Source organism: Hemibagrus wyckioides, linkage group LG27, assembly GCF_019097595.1.
Source record: "Hemibagrus wyckioides isolate EC202008001 linkage group LG27, SWU_Hwy_1.0, whole genome shotgun sequence".
Lineage (NCBI taxonomy): Eukaryota > Metazoa > Chordata > Actinopteri > Siluriformes > Bagridae > Hemibagrus > Hemibagrus wyckioides.
The window spans coordinates 9,536,576-9,549,954 of record NC_080736.1 but is presented as its reverse complement, the minus strand read 5'-3'; the positions used below and the strand labels follow the sequence as shown (position 1 = coordinate 9,549,954).

At 39.1% G+C, this 13,379-nt stretch overlaps 1 protein-coding gene across 3 annotated transcripts in view; it reads left to right on the top strand.

The window, feature by feature from the left end:
- Nucleotides 1-9,257: 9,257 nt before the first annotated feature.
- mtss1lb (MTSS I-BAR domain containing 2b) overlaps nucleotides 9,258-13,379 on the top strand; it is a 71,422-nt gene continuing 67,300 nt past the window's right edge. For 2 of the 3 annotated variants that reach the window (XM_058381358.1, XM_058381356.1), the window contains exon 1: nucleotides 9,259-9,756. In XM_058381358.1, coding sequence (XP_058237341.1) covers nucleotides 9,673-9,756 — 84 coding nt within the window. In that variant the 5' untranslated portion in view covers nucleotides 9,259-9,672. Of the gene's footprint in view, nucleotides 9,757-13,379 lie in introns of all 3 variants that reach the window. The other variant, XM_058381357.1, reaches the window with a different exon arrangement.

Genomic DNA, 13,379 nt, shown 5'->3' with positions numbered 1-13,379 from the left:
TGCCGTGTATAGTGTAGATTAAAAAGAAGACAGAGAGTTTAAATATAGCTTTGTTTCTTAGAGCTGTTCAGACATTATGACCCCATTTACACCTGGCTGTTTCATGTGTCTTGGATCTGGATTTTATCCAATGATAATGGATATGGATATTATGTTTATATGGAAAGCAATAAATTCCAGTGTTTTAAATTTTTTTTGTTGTTTTTTAAATAAAATGCTTAAATATTTTTGGTATATTTAGTTTAGTGTGGAGCTTTGCAGGTTTCTGTGTCTGCATGGATTTCTCCTCCTGCTTTCCTCCCAGCTGCCAAACATGCTGCTTATGTGGACGAGCTACCCTGAATTGTGCCAGGTATGAATGAATATGTGTGTGTGTGCATTGTGCCTAGTGTTTTCAGGATTAGCTCCACTACAACTCTGACCAGGATAAAGCGCTTACTAAAGATGAACACGTAAACTTTAGCATTCGCTTGTTTGGGGCAAGGGTTTGTTTGTCAGATGTGGCTTAGAGAGACAGATATGTTTACACTTGTATGGAACTAAAATATCCAGCTTTGGATGTGGTTGAAGGATTGAATATTTTAAAGCTGATTTAACAAGATAGATGAAAGAAAGAAAAAGAAGTGTAAATGGGGGTCTGTTGGTCATAGATTTACTTCCCAGGGATGAAAAATTAGACCGGTTTAATGACAATATGCCTAATGGACAGAATATATTAAAGTAAAATCATTCTTCTCAAATAGTCAATTGATTGAAGTATTAACATACACAGGGGAAAAAAAACGAATTTTGCTAACAGCAGTAGTAACTATCGTCTAACCCACAATCTTTTCTATAGATATCTGCCTCAAAATACATTCTCAGTACAATCGTACTGATTTTTCTAATGATCACATCGTCTGATGTACAATAACCCATACAACGAACCAAACATCATTAATCATTATATGCTGGATGCTGCATCACTATGGGGGAAGAAATTATGGACCAGAATCATTTTATCTATCTATCTATCTATCTATCTATCTATCTATCTATCTATCTATCTATCTATCTATCTATCTATCTATCTATCTATCTATCTATCTATCTATCTATCTATCTATCTATCTATCTATCTATCTATCTATCTATCTATCTATCTATCTATCTATCTTTCTTTCTTTCTTTCTTTTTGGCTACAATTCTGCCTGCCAAGTAGAATTGTGCCAGAAAGCTGGAATTGAATTTTTGCAGTTTACACAGTAAATCCTCTTTGAATTTAAATGTGTTAGACTATGTCATAACCAGTATTCCCTGATGAAAAGCCCATAATCCTTCATGCCATAGTGTATTACCGCAACACAATAGACAATCTCTCCAGGAATTTGCAAGTTTGGTTAGAATATTCTGCAAAGCTTCCATCCATCCATCCATTGTCTATACCCGCTTTATTCCTAATTAGGGTCACGGGGATCTGCTGGAGCCTATCCCAGCACACACTGGGCGAAAGGCAGGGGTACACCCTGGACAGGTCACCAGTCCATCACAGGGCCACATATAGACAGACACACTCACACTCACTCCTATGGGCAATTTAGAATCACCAATCAACCTAATGTATATGTTTTTGGGCTGTGGGAGGAAACCGGAGAACCCGGTGTAAACCCACGCAAGCACATGAAGACCTCACACAGAAAGGCTCCTACCTGTTCGAACGCAAAGCTTCCAATTTTTCAAAATCTCCATAGCATTTCCACAGATTAAGACACATCGTGTGATGTCATTACAACTCCCTCTTGGATTCATGTGCGTCGAATGAGAATAGAAAGTCATTACATATGTGTCTTGACTGGTAGGAGTTTATTTTCTGCACACACTTTTGCATAGGAAATTTTGAAGAAAACAAAAATCACTAAATCAAGCATTTTTGGCCGCAAGTAGCTTGCAAAATCCTGGTGGGACAAAATCCTGCCAGCACACAGGCAGTATTAAGGCAACACTGATCAGCACCATATTTATTACTTAAAGATAAAGTCAAAAATAAGACAGAGAATTTAACCCTTTATAATAAAGTGTTGTATATCATGTACCATGCACGATGCAGTTTCACTGGTCTACAGCAGCTCCGTAGCAGAAGGCATCGTTAGCTTTTTTCTTGGCCGGCTTTCAGCAGTGCTTTTCTTCTGCCAACAGGCTCTCTCGCTATTCAGAAGCCTGTGGGAGAATCCAGTCAGGAGTGTGAGAAGCGTAGGCAGTGTTGTGGTGTCTAGCACAGGGTGCTGCAGGGTAGAAGAGACAGAGAGAGTGAAAGTGTTGAATGACTCACTCTGACCCAGTTTGAAGAGCTAGATGGGTAAGCTGGTGTTAAGCTGAAATGTGCTCATGAAAGAAGGCTTTCCTTTCCATCACTGAGTCCTTCATTAAATATACTCTACATTATTTAAATGAATACTTACTTAGATCTGTTTATTTACTACCACAGACACATCTTCTTAAAGGAAAACTCAACCCTCAAATGCATTAAATAATAAATTGATAATGAAATATTTAGACATCACTGGGGGACATCAATGCTAACAAACGTAATGATTGCTTTAAAAAAATTGTCTAATAAACTTTAAAAATCAAGCTTGTTCTGTAATGCATCTGAATTTCAATACTACGGACCTCCATTTACTGTTTCCTACATTACCCACACTGCTGTATGACCTGCTGAGCCATCACTTCATCTGCACTTAAAGAGAGTGATGCAGCACAGCTTTAGTCCTTAAATCTGTCTCAGCTCTCTCATTGCCTCGTTTATACATCTTTATATCTGTTTAAACACATTCAAAGCCACATTATTTATCTATCTATCTATCTATCTATCTATCTATCTATCTATCTATCTATCTATCTGTCTGTCTGTCTGTCTGTCTGTCTGTCTGTCCGTCCGTCCGTCCGTCCGTCCGTCCGTCCCTCCGTCCCTCCGTCCGTCCGTCCGTCCCTCCGTCCATCCATCCATCCATCCATCTATCTATCTATCTATCTATCTATCTATCTATCTATCTATCTATCTATCTATCTATCTATCTATCTATCTATCTTCTTTCTTTCTTTTTGGCTACAATATATATAAATATATAAATATATAAATATATATATATTTATAAAATATGGATTTTTGAATGGATTAATAAATGGATTTTTATAAATGGATTTTTCTGTAATCCTATAAATATAAATAAACTGTGGGCATACTCGTAAGATGTAATTTTCTCTCAGTGTAGGCCAACATGCTGATGAAAGAAGTTTAAACCAAAAAAAGTCGACTCAGAATTTCATCGCAAAATAAATCTTGGACGCCACTGAAGATAAGATGTTAATTATAAAAATTCTCAAAAGCTCTCTAAAGCTGGTGATTTTCAGCAACCTTAAGCTTTCATTATAATTAAGTTCCAGTAAATAGGTTTTTGTACTTTTGTCAGTGCAGTAGATAATGCCAATACTATTGTGTGTGGTAATTACAGATGTGCTAAAGAGAGATTAGGTTCAAAATCGCTGAACACTTCTTTAAACAGGTGTATAAACATGTCTATTTTGTATTGCTTCAATTGAATCATTCTATGTTGTTTTTTAGTTGTATGTATTAGGCACTCGAAACTTTTTTCACTGTAGCCATGACTACAGCCATGTTCATGCAAGTCAGTATGGATACAACTGGAAAACATTCTGGTTTTCATGCCTAGTGGCCAACAAATCCAAATCGCTGAAATGGAAGCAATGGCCCCCTCTTACTCCCTAAAGCTGTCATTCATGGCATGTTTTATGTGTGACTATAACCTTTCCATATGCAGCACATGTCTATTTTGAAACAAGCGCCTCTCAGGCTCTGTAATAGCACCCTTTCTAAATGCCTCCTAATTCGGAAAAAAATAAATCCGAACACTTGAGTAGGAACCGAAATAAAACGGAACACCGAATTGCCCTGCAGATGCACTCGAGAGCCAGTTTGTGGCTTGTGGTTACACATAAAGACCCCATTCCCTGGAGTGAAAGCTAATATTAGCACTACACAACCCCTGCCGGCAATGGTAAGCTTGGTGCGGATGTGATTGCTATTTTTCATAGCCAGACAACTAAGAATGTGCTCTCAATGACATGTCTGAGACTCAACTGTGGAAAAGATCCCAAAACGATGCAGAGGTTTGCTTTGGCTTGTGTAGTTCAAAATATGTTCCATAAATATTTGACACATTTAATCATTTTTGTTATTTCATTCTCCCACAGTAATGGCATGAGCCCAGATTACAGTTTGGCAATAGTCTTCTCCTGACCTTTGGGGTTGAACTGATACAATTACACAATATATTTGGAATTTAGTTTTGACTGAAAGTGTACTTGTGTGTAAAGGTCTGAAACAAAGCAAGAGCATATAGATACACAGAAGAGACTGACAGAGAAAGATTTACTTTCTTCTGTTTACTTCCAACATAATGTTATTTTCGGTAAAGATATGATTTGCCGCAAATATTTCCCAGCACTGGCTGATTGAACGGTCTGTGCTATAAATGGTTTTCTATGAACTGTCTCTGACTGATGGGATACCACTAACAAAGGTCAGTACACCCCCTTCCCCTTCCTCTATAGACACACACATACACACATGCACAGGGGATATAACAGTGTAGTACATAGGGAGTCACATGCTTTTAAAGAGGAAGTGACTTACAATCCAGAGGCGTCTGAAGCTAACAAGTCAGACATGTTTATAGCTGCCAGATTAGCATCTTGAAAATAGCAAATTCAAATCATAACACTTTCCTCAAACTGATTTTGAGTAGACTTGTTTACTGACAGTGTACAAAAACTGTAGTCTATAAAAATTCATTTGCATAGCTAAAACAATGGCAGCCATCTTGAAGCTATTTGCATCATAAAGGGTCGTAAAAGGTATGAAGTTGGGAGTGTTTTAGAATCAATACTGTCAGATAAATTCATTGTAATCAAATTTGTTATATTACATCCATAAAATACAGAATATTGGGTGACCTCAATAATTTTTTAATGCAAATTGTTGTATCTGTTAATCGAACCCTTTGAGGTAGCTTTAAACATGCAGTATACACAATTAAATTGGAAGGAATAAGTGTTAAATACTGGTTATTGGTTTATTCTGGATGTGTGTGTTTGTGTGTGTTGGGCTGAGGGGGTGGGGGGACTGGTGGTGTATTTCAGAGGGATATGAAAATAACCACTGTGGTGTAGTGCCTTCTTGAAGGAATATTATACCACAAAAAATTGCCGGTATTAACAACTTTTATATATTAAAGAATGAAGACAAATAAAGCAGCTTGTGATATTTTTGAGATATTTTATTTTTATATAAAATATAATATATTAGTTTCATATTTTCTCCTTTATTCTTTCATTCTCATAATCAGATCCAACAGTGTAATGTCCTACAATCCTAATACTGAAAAATCTTTAAATGTGCCCTCATTGCTCATGTTCTTTCCCCCATTCTCTCTCTCTCTCTCTCTCTCTCTCTCTCTCTCTCCATGGAACTACTGTGCCCCTGGTGTGATTTTCTGTTGTCTCTTATCCAAGGAAACTGCAAAACTGCATTAGAATGTGGACCATATGTTATCAGTTTAAACAGCTTTGTCCGGTCCAGGATCCTCTGTCCTTCTTGTCCATCTGCTGCCTGGTGAAAAGGTAAAGAGAAGACACAATTATGTGGCAGGAGGAATGACAACAACATGAAAACAATAGAATTCCTTTAAAAGAGTGAAAATTGGGATGCAGGAAAAATGTACCTCAGAGTTGCATGCTTACTTTGTAACCAATTTTTGCTTAGTACATTGGACAAATAACCTAACATATAACATGAAAAGAAAAGAAAAGAAAAGAAAAGAAAAGAAAAGAAAAGAAAAGAAAAGAAAAGAAAAGAAAAGAAAAGAAAAGAAAAGAAAAGAAAAGAAAAGAAAAGAAAAGAAAAGAAAAGAAAAGAAAAGAAAGAAAAGGCCAGTAACTAAGTAACTACATGTTGTGGTCATTAATTGTCTTACTTGAGCCCACAAATTAATATATTGTAATAACATCATATCTAATATGTGGCCTCCAGTTAATAATTTGTCAAAAACAAGCAGCGATAGCTATTTTTCTTTGAGCATTGTAAGTTAAGGTGATAATAAGGGGCTAATGATCCACATCACAACATTATACCCATGCTTTGCTTCTTTTGGCCACACTTGTCTAATTGAAAAGATTTCTTAGTCTCACTTATTTTTTAAAATACAATAGTTACCCTGAATGACATTCGTGTCACACCTCCAGGGTTGGGGGTTCGATTTCCACCTGTGCCCTATGTATAAAGTTTGCATATTCTCCCCATGCCTCAAGGGTTTCCACTGGGTACTCTGGTTTACTCCCACAGTGCAAAGACATGCATTGTAGGCTGATTGGCATCTCTAAATTGTTGGTAGAGTGTGAATGGGTGTGTGTGTGCGTGTGTGTGATTGTGTCCTGTGATAGACTGGCATTCTGTCCCGGGTATATATGCCCTGTCTTGTGCCCTGAGTCTCCTGGGGTAGGCTTCAGGTTTCCTGTGACCCAGTAGGTTAAGCAGTGTAGACAATGGATCGATGGATAGAAGGTAAGTTACCTTCAAGTAAACACTTTGTTGGCACAAAATATATCTTAAGAAATGTCACTTGTGTTCTTAGTATATGAATACATGATGCCAGAATCTTAAATTGTCATGGCTATACCTTATCCAAAAAAATATCTACCATGCCACCTCAGCAGCCTCAGTATCTTCCAGCAGGGTCAGATGTTTTAAGTTGTTGTTTTTTCTTATATGAAACTTTTTACTGATTGAAACCACACTTTATAGAATAAGCACTTGCAATTTGTGCAAATCTTAATCTATTAAGCTATTTTAAAAGCATTAAGCTATTTTAAAAGCAACAAAAAAAGCAAAATAAAAAAAAAATCCAGACTCCAGACTGCCAGGAAGTCTTCAATTTAATTGTGAAAGTCAGAAAAGAACATATAACTATCTAGAAAGTGACAAGATGAAAGATGAGATGAAAATGTGCAGTTGAAGGAATGGATGGATGGGGCTGGTGGTTTGAGTGGCAGGTCTAGGCATGCTAGATGGGCTCTGTGGAGACTAGCAGGACTGATGCTGTGATGCTGATGCCAGCACTTTCCGTCAGGTTGAGTAATGCATGCCCTGGCAGGTGGACCCCCCAGAGAGAGTAAGTGAGAGAGCTCAAATGTGACTAAAAGATGACGCATCATACCCTATCTATTCTGTGTTTCTTTGATCCCTGTCACTGTAATCCCTTACCAGAACTCCACTGTCTCCCTATCTTTACCCTTTCACCACAGGTTAAAAACAAAACTGACATTACAGTACATTTCCTTACATTACCTTATACCTTACATTAGACTACAAGTTCCCTTCAGGTCAGTATTTATAGAACTAAGGGCTGAATAATATATAAACCTTTCAAAGCAAACCTGCTCATTGTATTCAAAATACACAAATAAATACAAGTCTATCATGGAAAATTTAGATTGAAATACATTTTCTTCTGTTCCCTGTAGCTTGGTAGTCAGCAGTCAATCTGTCTCTGTGAGATAAAGTTCCTGTAGCCTATATGCTATTTTTATTAAAGCTGCCCTGATTATGAAGAGATCCTTCATCAGGATGGGTAAAAATATCCTTGGTCCCTGCACTCACCTGCTTCATGAAGTACAGATCCTCATCAGATTTTAAGATTATCATGTTATAAACTTGCTGCATGTTAAACCAAAGAAGTTTCTTTTCCTTCCTTCCTTCCTTCCTTCCTTCCTTCCTTCCTTCCTTCCTTCCTTCCTTCCTTCAGTTTCTTATGTTTTCTTCTTAAAGGTGCATGTATTGGTTTTGCTTCATTTTTTGTGAACTGCTGACAATATTTCTCCTAAAATCAAAATTTGGTGGAATAACCCCGATTTGCATCTTCTTCTTGATGACATTCCAGAGGTTTTCAATAGGGTTCAAATCTGGAGATTGGGCAGTGGGCTCTTATTTTTTTTCCAGAGCTGAATATATATTATAACACTGAAATATAGAATATGGCAAAAATGTTATTATGCAGGACTGAGCTTCTTATTCCAAAATTATGGACATAAATACTCAGTTGTTCCCCTAGGGCTTCTTTCCACAAGATGTTGGAGCATAGCTGTGGAGTATTTATGTTCATTTGGCTACAAGAGCATTAGTGAGATTAGACACTGATGTTATAAGGCTTCACAGGTGCTTTGGGGATGTGCTAGCACAGTGGTTCAGGCGTTGGACTTTATTCAATTCATTTAACTACTATGACTAATACTGTAAGCTGTGAGAATCTACAGACTGGGCTGGAAAGAAATCAGACACAGCCTCTACTTCATAGAATTCAGTGTATTTTTGACTAATATCTATCCATATGTGCTGCTTTAATTCCAGAGCATAATGTGGATAAATATGGATTAACCAGAATGTTCTAGAGAGTTCTGTTGTCCTGGAGAGAAAAGGAGGGATCTGTTTAGGTATGTTGTTAAGCAGAATTTTTTTTTATTAATAATTAATAATATAGCTAAGTTAACATGAAACAAATGAGCAAGATGTGTGAAAGAAATGAACAAGACCAGAGCTACAAACATTAGGATGTTGTAGTTTTTAAAATATTGATCACATGCACATAATTTTCTTCTCTCTTATTATAAAGCATCCCAAATTATATTAAATTAGACAGTCAGTACTGTGTGGGTCGATTCAGAATTTGTTCTCTTGGTAGTATTATTGTGTGTGTGTGTGTGTAGGTGGCTGGGTGGCGTGGTTTTTGGATCTGGACAATTACTGATTTAAAAAAATCTTTACTGAGATCAGGTGTAGATATAGATGTGTGTTATTACACAAGTCAGTGCAAATGCCCTAAAAGATATAACTGCACGTGTACCTGTGCTCGGGGGTTGGGGGTGGGTGGGGGTTACTGATAGGGGCGTCAGTATGTGAAAGCCTGTGGATGTTTTTTTTCCCCCCAAATTAGGACGTATTGGTGCAGTTGTATGTTACTACGCAAGTCAATGTAAATGCAGCACATAGACAGAATTACACGTGTACGCGTGTGTGTCGATGCTGGACTATCCATGCATGTCGGTGCGTGAATGCGCGTGCACGCCTCTCTTCTCCCAACCCTCCCCCCTCCTCCCCCTCTTTCACGTGACCTCCTTCTTCCATTCCCATGGCTCGGATTACCGCCTGGCTCAGTGCAGCGGCAGCAAGTAGCGCGCGCTCACGCCGCAGCGTCCAACTCACGCGCTCTCCGCTCCGGCATCGCGCCGTCACTCCATCAGTCCGGCTCGGTTGGAGAAGATGACCGTGGTTCCCGAGTTGCCATCTGCGAGCTTCACCTCCTCGCGCAGAGAAAAGAGGGAGTGAATCTCTCTTTTCTCTTTAAATCGGGGAGGCAGTCGACGCTCAGCACTCATTCAATCTTATCCGTTCCTTTTTTTTTATCCCTTCTCTCTCTCTCTCTCTCTCTCTCTCTCTGCGCATTTTCTCATCCCTTCCTTCGTTTAAGAGGAAACCGCACTGTTATTCTGCACGGAAGGGAATACCTGGGGCATCGTTTTCGTTTCGGGCTCTGTTTTTCTTTTCCCTTTTGCTCTTTAAACATGGAAAACATAAATGTGGAGACGGTGGAGAAGGAGTGCGACGCGCTCGGTGGACTCTTCCAGGCGATTGTCAATGACATGAAGGTGGGTTGCAATGTATAGCATTAATATGCAGCATCCAGTGCATTCGTGATTTTTTCTCTCTCTCATGCATCGCTGCAGATCTGCATCAGATTCCAGCACCGCATATCTATCACGCACATGCATGCATTGCGTCCAGGAAGACTATATAGAGGCGCAGGTGCTTCGGCATTTTGGAATTTTGATAAAATCCTTTCCTTTATTAGCCACATTGGTGACCTCCTTGATTTTGGTTTACATGGGTTAGAGGTGAGCTCTGTGCAGGAAAGATGGGGGCTATTGCAGCATACCTTAAAGGAACAACATTCCTCTGTATCCCTGCTAATTGCAACAAAAAGAGGAAACAATAAATTCCCCAAAGCTCAATGAAATAGACGCATCTGCTACTGAATAAGCATTTACAGCCTCACAATTCTCTCTCATCCAATCATGGTTGGTGCTCTTGCTCTCTTGCGCACTACAGAAAAGGTACCCGATGTCTCTCTTGATTGATTTAATGTCCGGTGTCAGTTTTAAAGACACGCAATGGAACAGATATTTGGCAGATGGAAAGGTGGAAAGCTTAGTTGTGTGGGTTTCCCCTGGATGTTTATCTGTCCTTCCATTTTTTTGGGGTGAACAAGACAATGAGCTGAAAGGGTGTATTGACTTAGAGACTGTCATGAACCATCTACCAAGGTTCTGAGTATCCATGTCCTCTCCTCCATAGGAATTCTCTATCTTTCTGTTTCATGTCCACTTTCTCGGTTCCCATTGTTGTTGTGACACACGCTGATCATCTTACCCATGCTGGTTTTCCTAGGTTACGTGCCAACAGTGCACCACTGGATTGCAAAAATATGGGTCCAAACATGACTCATGACACATTCTGTCTTATATATAACCTATTGTAGAATAGGTTTGTTGTACTAGGTCACTGGGGTCAGTGTTTGCACTCAAGCACCAAAAGAGGCCAAAATGAGGTCAGTGTTCCACTGGGCACGTCTTGAAACACCACAGTCATGGTTTCATTGTGACGACCTTTGTGCCAGATTACTGATCCATGTTTGGCCTTCTGCATAATGGAGATGATGGTAGTTGAATTCAAGATATTATATCACAGAAGGATGATAACTATAAACTATTATAAGTTGTAAACAATCAATACATTCAGACACGGGCCCTGATCTTCTACTCTGATATTCTTCATTCAGCATTCTCTCATTTGTAGATTTGATCATTCCTCAGCAGATGTATTCTCTTTGGTAAGATTGATGACATTTCATAGGTCTTTGAATCCCTTGTGGGGAATTTTTTACGATCATAAAATCAGATGAACCCATAGAACGCTGCTTGTTCATTGTGGTGGCACTTGTTCTTTATATGAATGCTGGGATGACTTCACGACCACAGGGAAGTTATTAAATGCGTTTCCGGATGCTACAGTTTCACTGTGATTTCTCAGAACATTGAGTAATCAGCCATCTGGTTTCTGTGGATGTGCAGACTTCAGCACTAGTGTTTTCTTTGTTGCATGAATAAAACCCATGCTCTGCATGCATACATAGTTTGTCGGGTTTGCTCTTGGATTGTGTAGCTCTTTGCCCGCGTTCCTTTGTTGCTGGGGGATGGCACCCTGAGGGCATGACTGCGCACAGCTTATATGCGTCTGACAGTCAGCATGCTGTCTGGATGGCCTTTGTTCTGCTGGACGAATACAGTAGGAACCCCATCAAATTATTGAGCTGTGGCCTAAATCCATTGTATGTCAAATTTCTTTTGAAAGAATGCAGTTGAATGGCTGGAGATGAACAAGCATTGACTATAAATAAAATAGGCATGTTATAAGACTGTATTATGGATTGTCATTGAGAACATGAACTCCATTAGACCAGATGTGTTGATTTATATGGATGACCTTGTGTGCATATTTGAATGTGAACCTCATGTCCCTGTCTTTAATCCAATATTTGAGTAGCAAGGGGGCGTATTCTGACCACCCGGGCTAGAGTTGAATGATGCAAGTGCTCATGTGTTTGCCAGCTGGACCTGCTATATATCACTCCTGTTTACCTTCAAAAGCCCCCTGCTGAGATGTGCATACCAGCATACAGAAAAGAATCACTCAACATACACATGCACACGCACAAAGGCAGCTCAGCTATGCACTGTATGTGCTGACTGGAAAGTTGGTCCTCAGTCTGCACAGGAACCATCTGAGATGCAACTTTGTCATCCTTTTAACTTGCTATATTCACTTAGAAGGATATCATATATAAATCAGCTGCAAATCATCACCAACAGCACATGAAACCATGGCTGTAATTGGCTCTAATGCAACGTGAGCTTCCTGAGTGCACAGTATCCACACAAGCAGTGCTATTTGCAGGCCTGGAAAACGTGTGAACAAGAGCATGTGTTCCCCTTCTCAGTTCCACCCAGTTTTTTCCCAACATGACAATCCTAGCGAGACTCCTCATGGTCTTCCACTTACTTATTTAGTGTGTAGGGCTGCTGTATCAATCGAGCATGTTTTTCAACGGCCCTTCTGAAGGCTTATTAAAGATGAATTGTCCCATCTTGGATGGAAGAGTTGTTTTGGAAGCGAGCCAGCTTGGTTAAGGCGTTGTTGGACCTGTCAAACTCATTTTGTCTCGTCCGTCTGGTGACTCTTGGGAACCCTCATAAAGACTGATTATTCTGTGTAGTAGCAGATGAAATATGTCTGATCAATGGATGTGCTTTTGCGCTCATCCCAAGGGTTGTAGTATTCATTCAAAATGCAGTTTGATATAGCCACCGAGGTGTGGTGATGTTCCTTGAGACATTTCTCCTTCCAACCCTTTGCCTTTCAAATGCTGCATCTTTGATTGTATTCATTTAAACAGTCAGTGTATGAGATTGGTATTGCAGACAGTTACAGTAATATTTCAGAGGAAGTTGTCTAGGTAGGGAATATTTAGGCAGCATTAGGGACAAGTGTCTCCCTGTTAGAGGATCAGTTACGGGTATGTTCAAAACTGAATCGGTATTGGATGTATTTTTCTTGTTAAAGGCTGTTCCTGGCAGGTTTTCTATAAAAATGTGAATTGTTTTTTCAAGTACAATGTTGCGATTGTTGAACATTGTTAAACTTTGGAGATAAAAAGCTATGGTCTGCAGAATTGACAATAAAGACAGCTGATCATTCATATGCTATTAGCGTGAATGCTAAAGTAAAAAAAAAAAAAAAGCAGTAATTCTGGCGACATTTCAGTTAGCTCTCAGTTAGCACTGATTCCATTAGCTTTATCAATTCTGCTGGCGTCATGTATGCCTAAAGTGTTCATTTTCACTTTTGTGTTAAAATACAAGCAGATCGTTTGTTTTTCTAGCAGCTGCATTATATGAAAGCTTTAATTTTACATAACTCAAAAATGGTATTCTATGTTCATCTTAGTTTTGTCAACATGTTCACATATTTTCCAGCCACAGCTTCAGCTATTAATAAGGGGTTCCAGATGGCCTATAAATGATCAGCTGTCTTTGTTGTCATATCTGTAGATCATAATTTCCTGCCTCCAACGCCACTATGACCCAACTGTGATCACTTTACCCATCGACCTTGACAATGACTCCATTTCTTGGAAAAATGATGATTGGTTGTG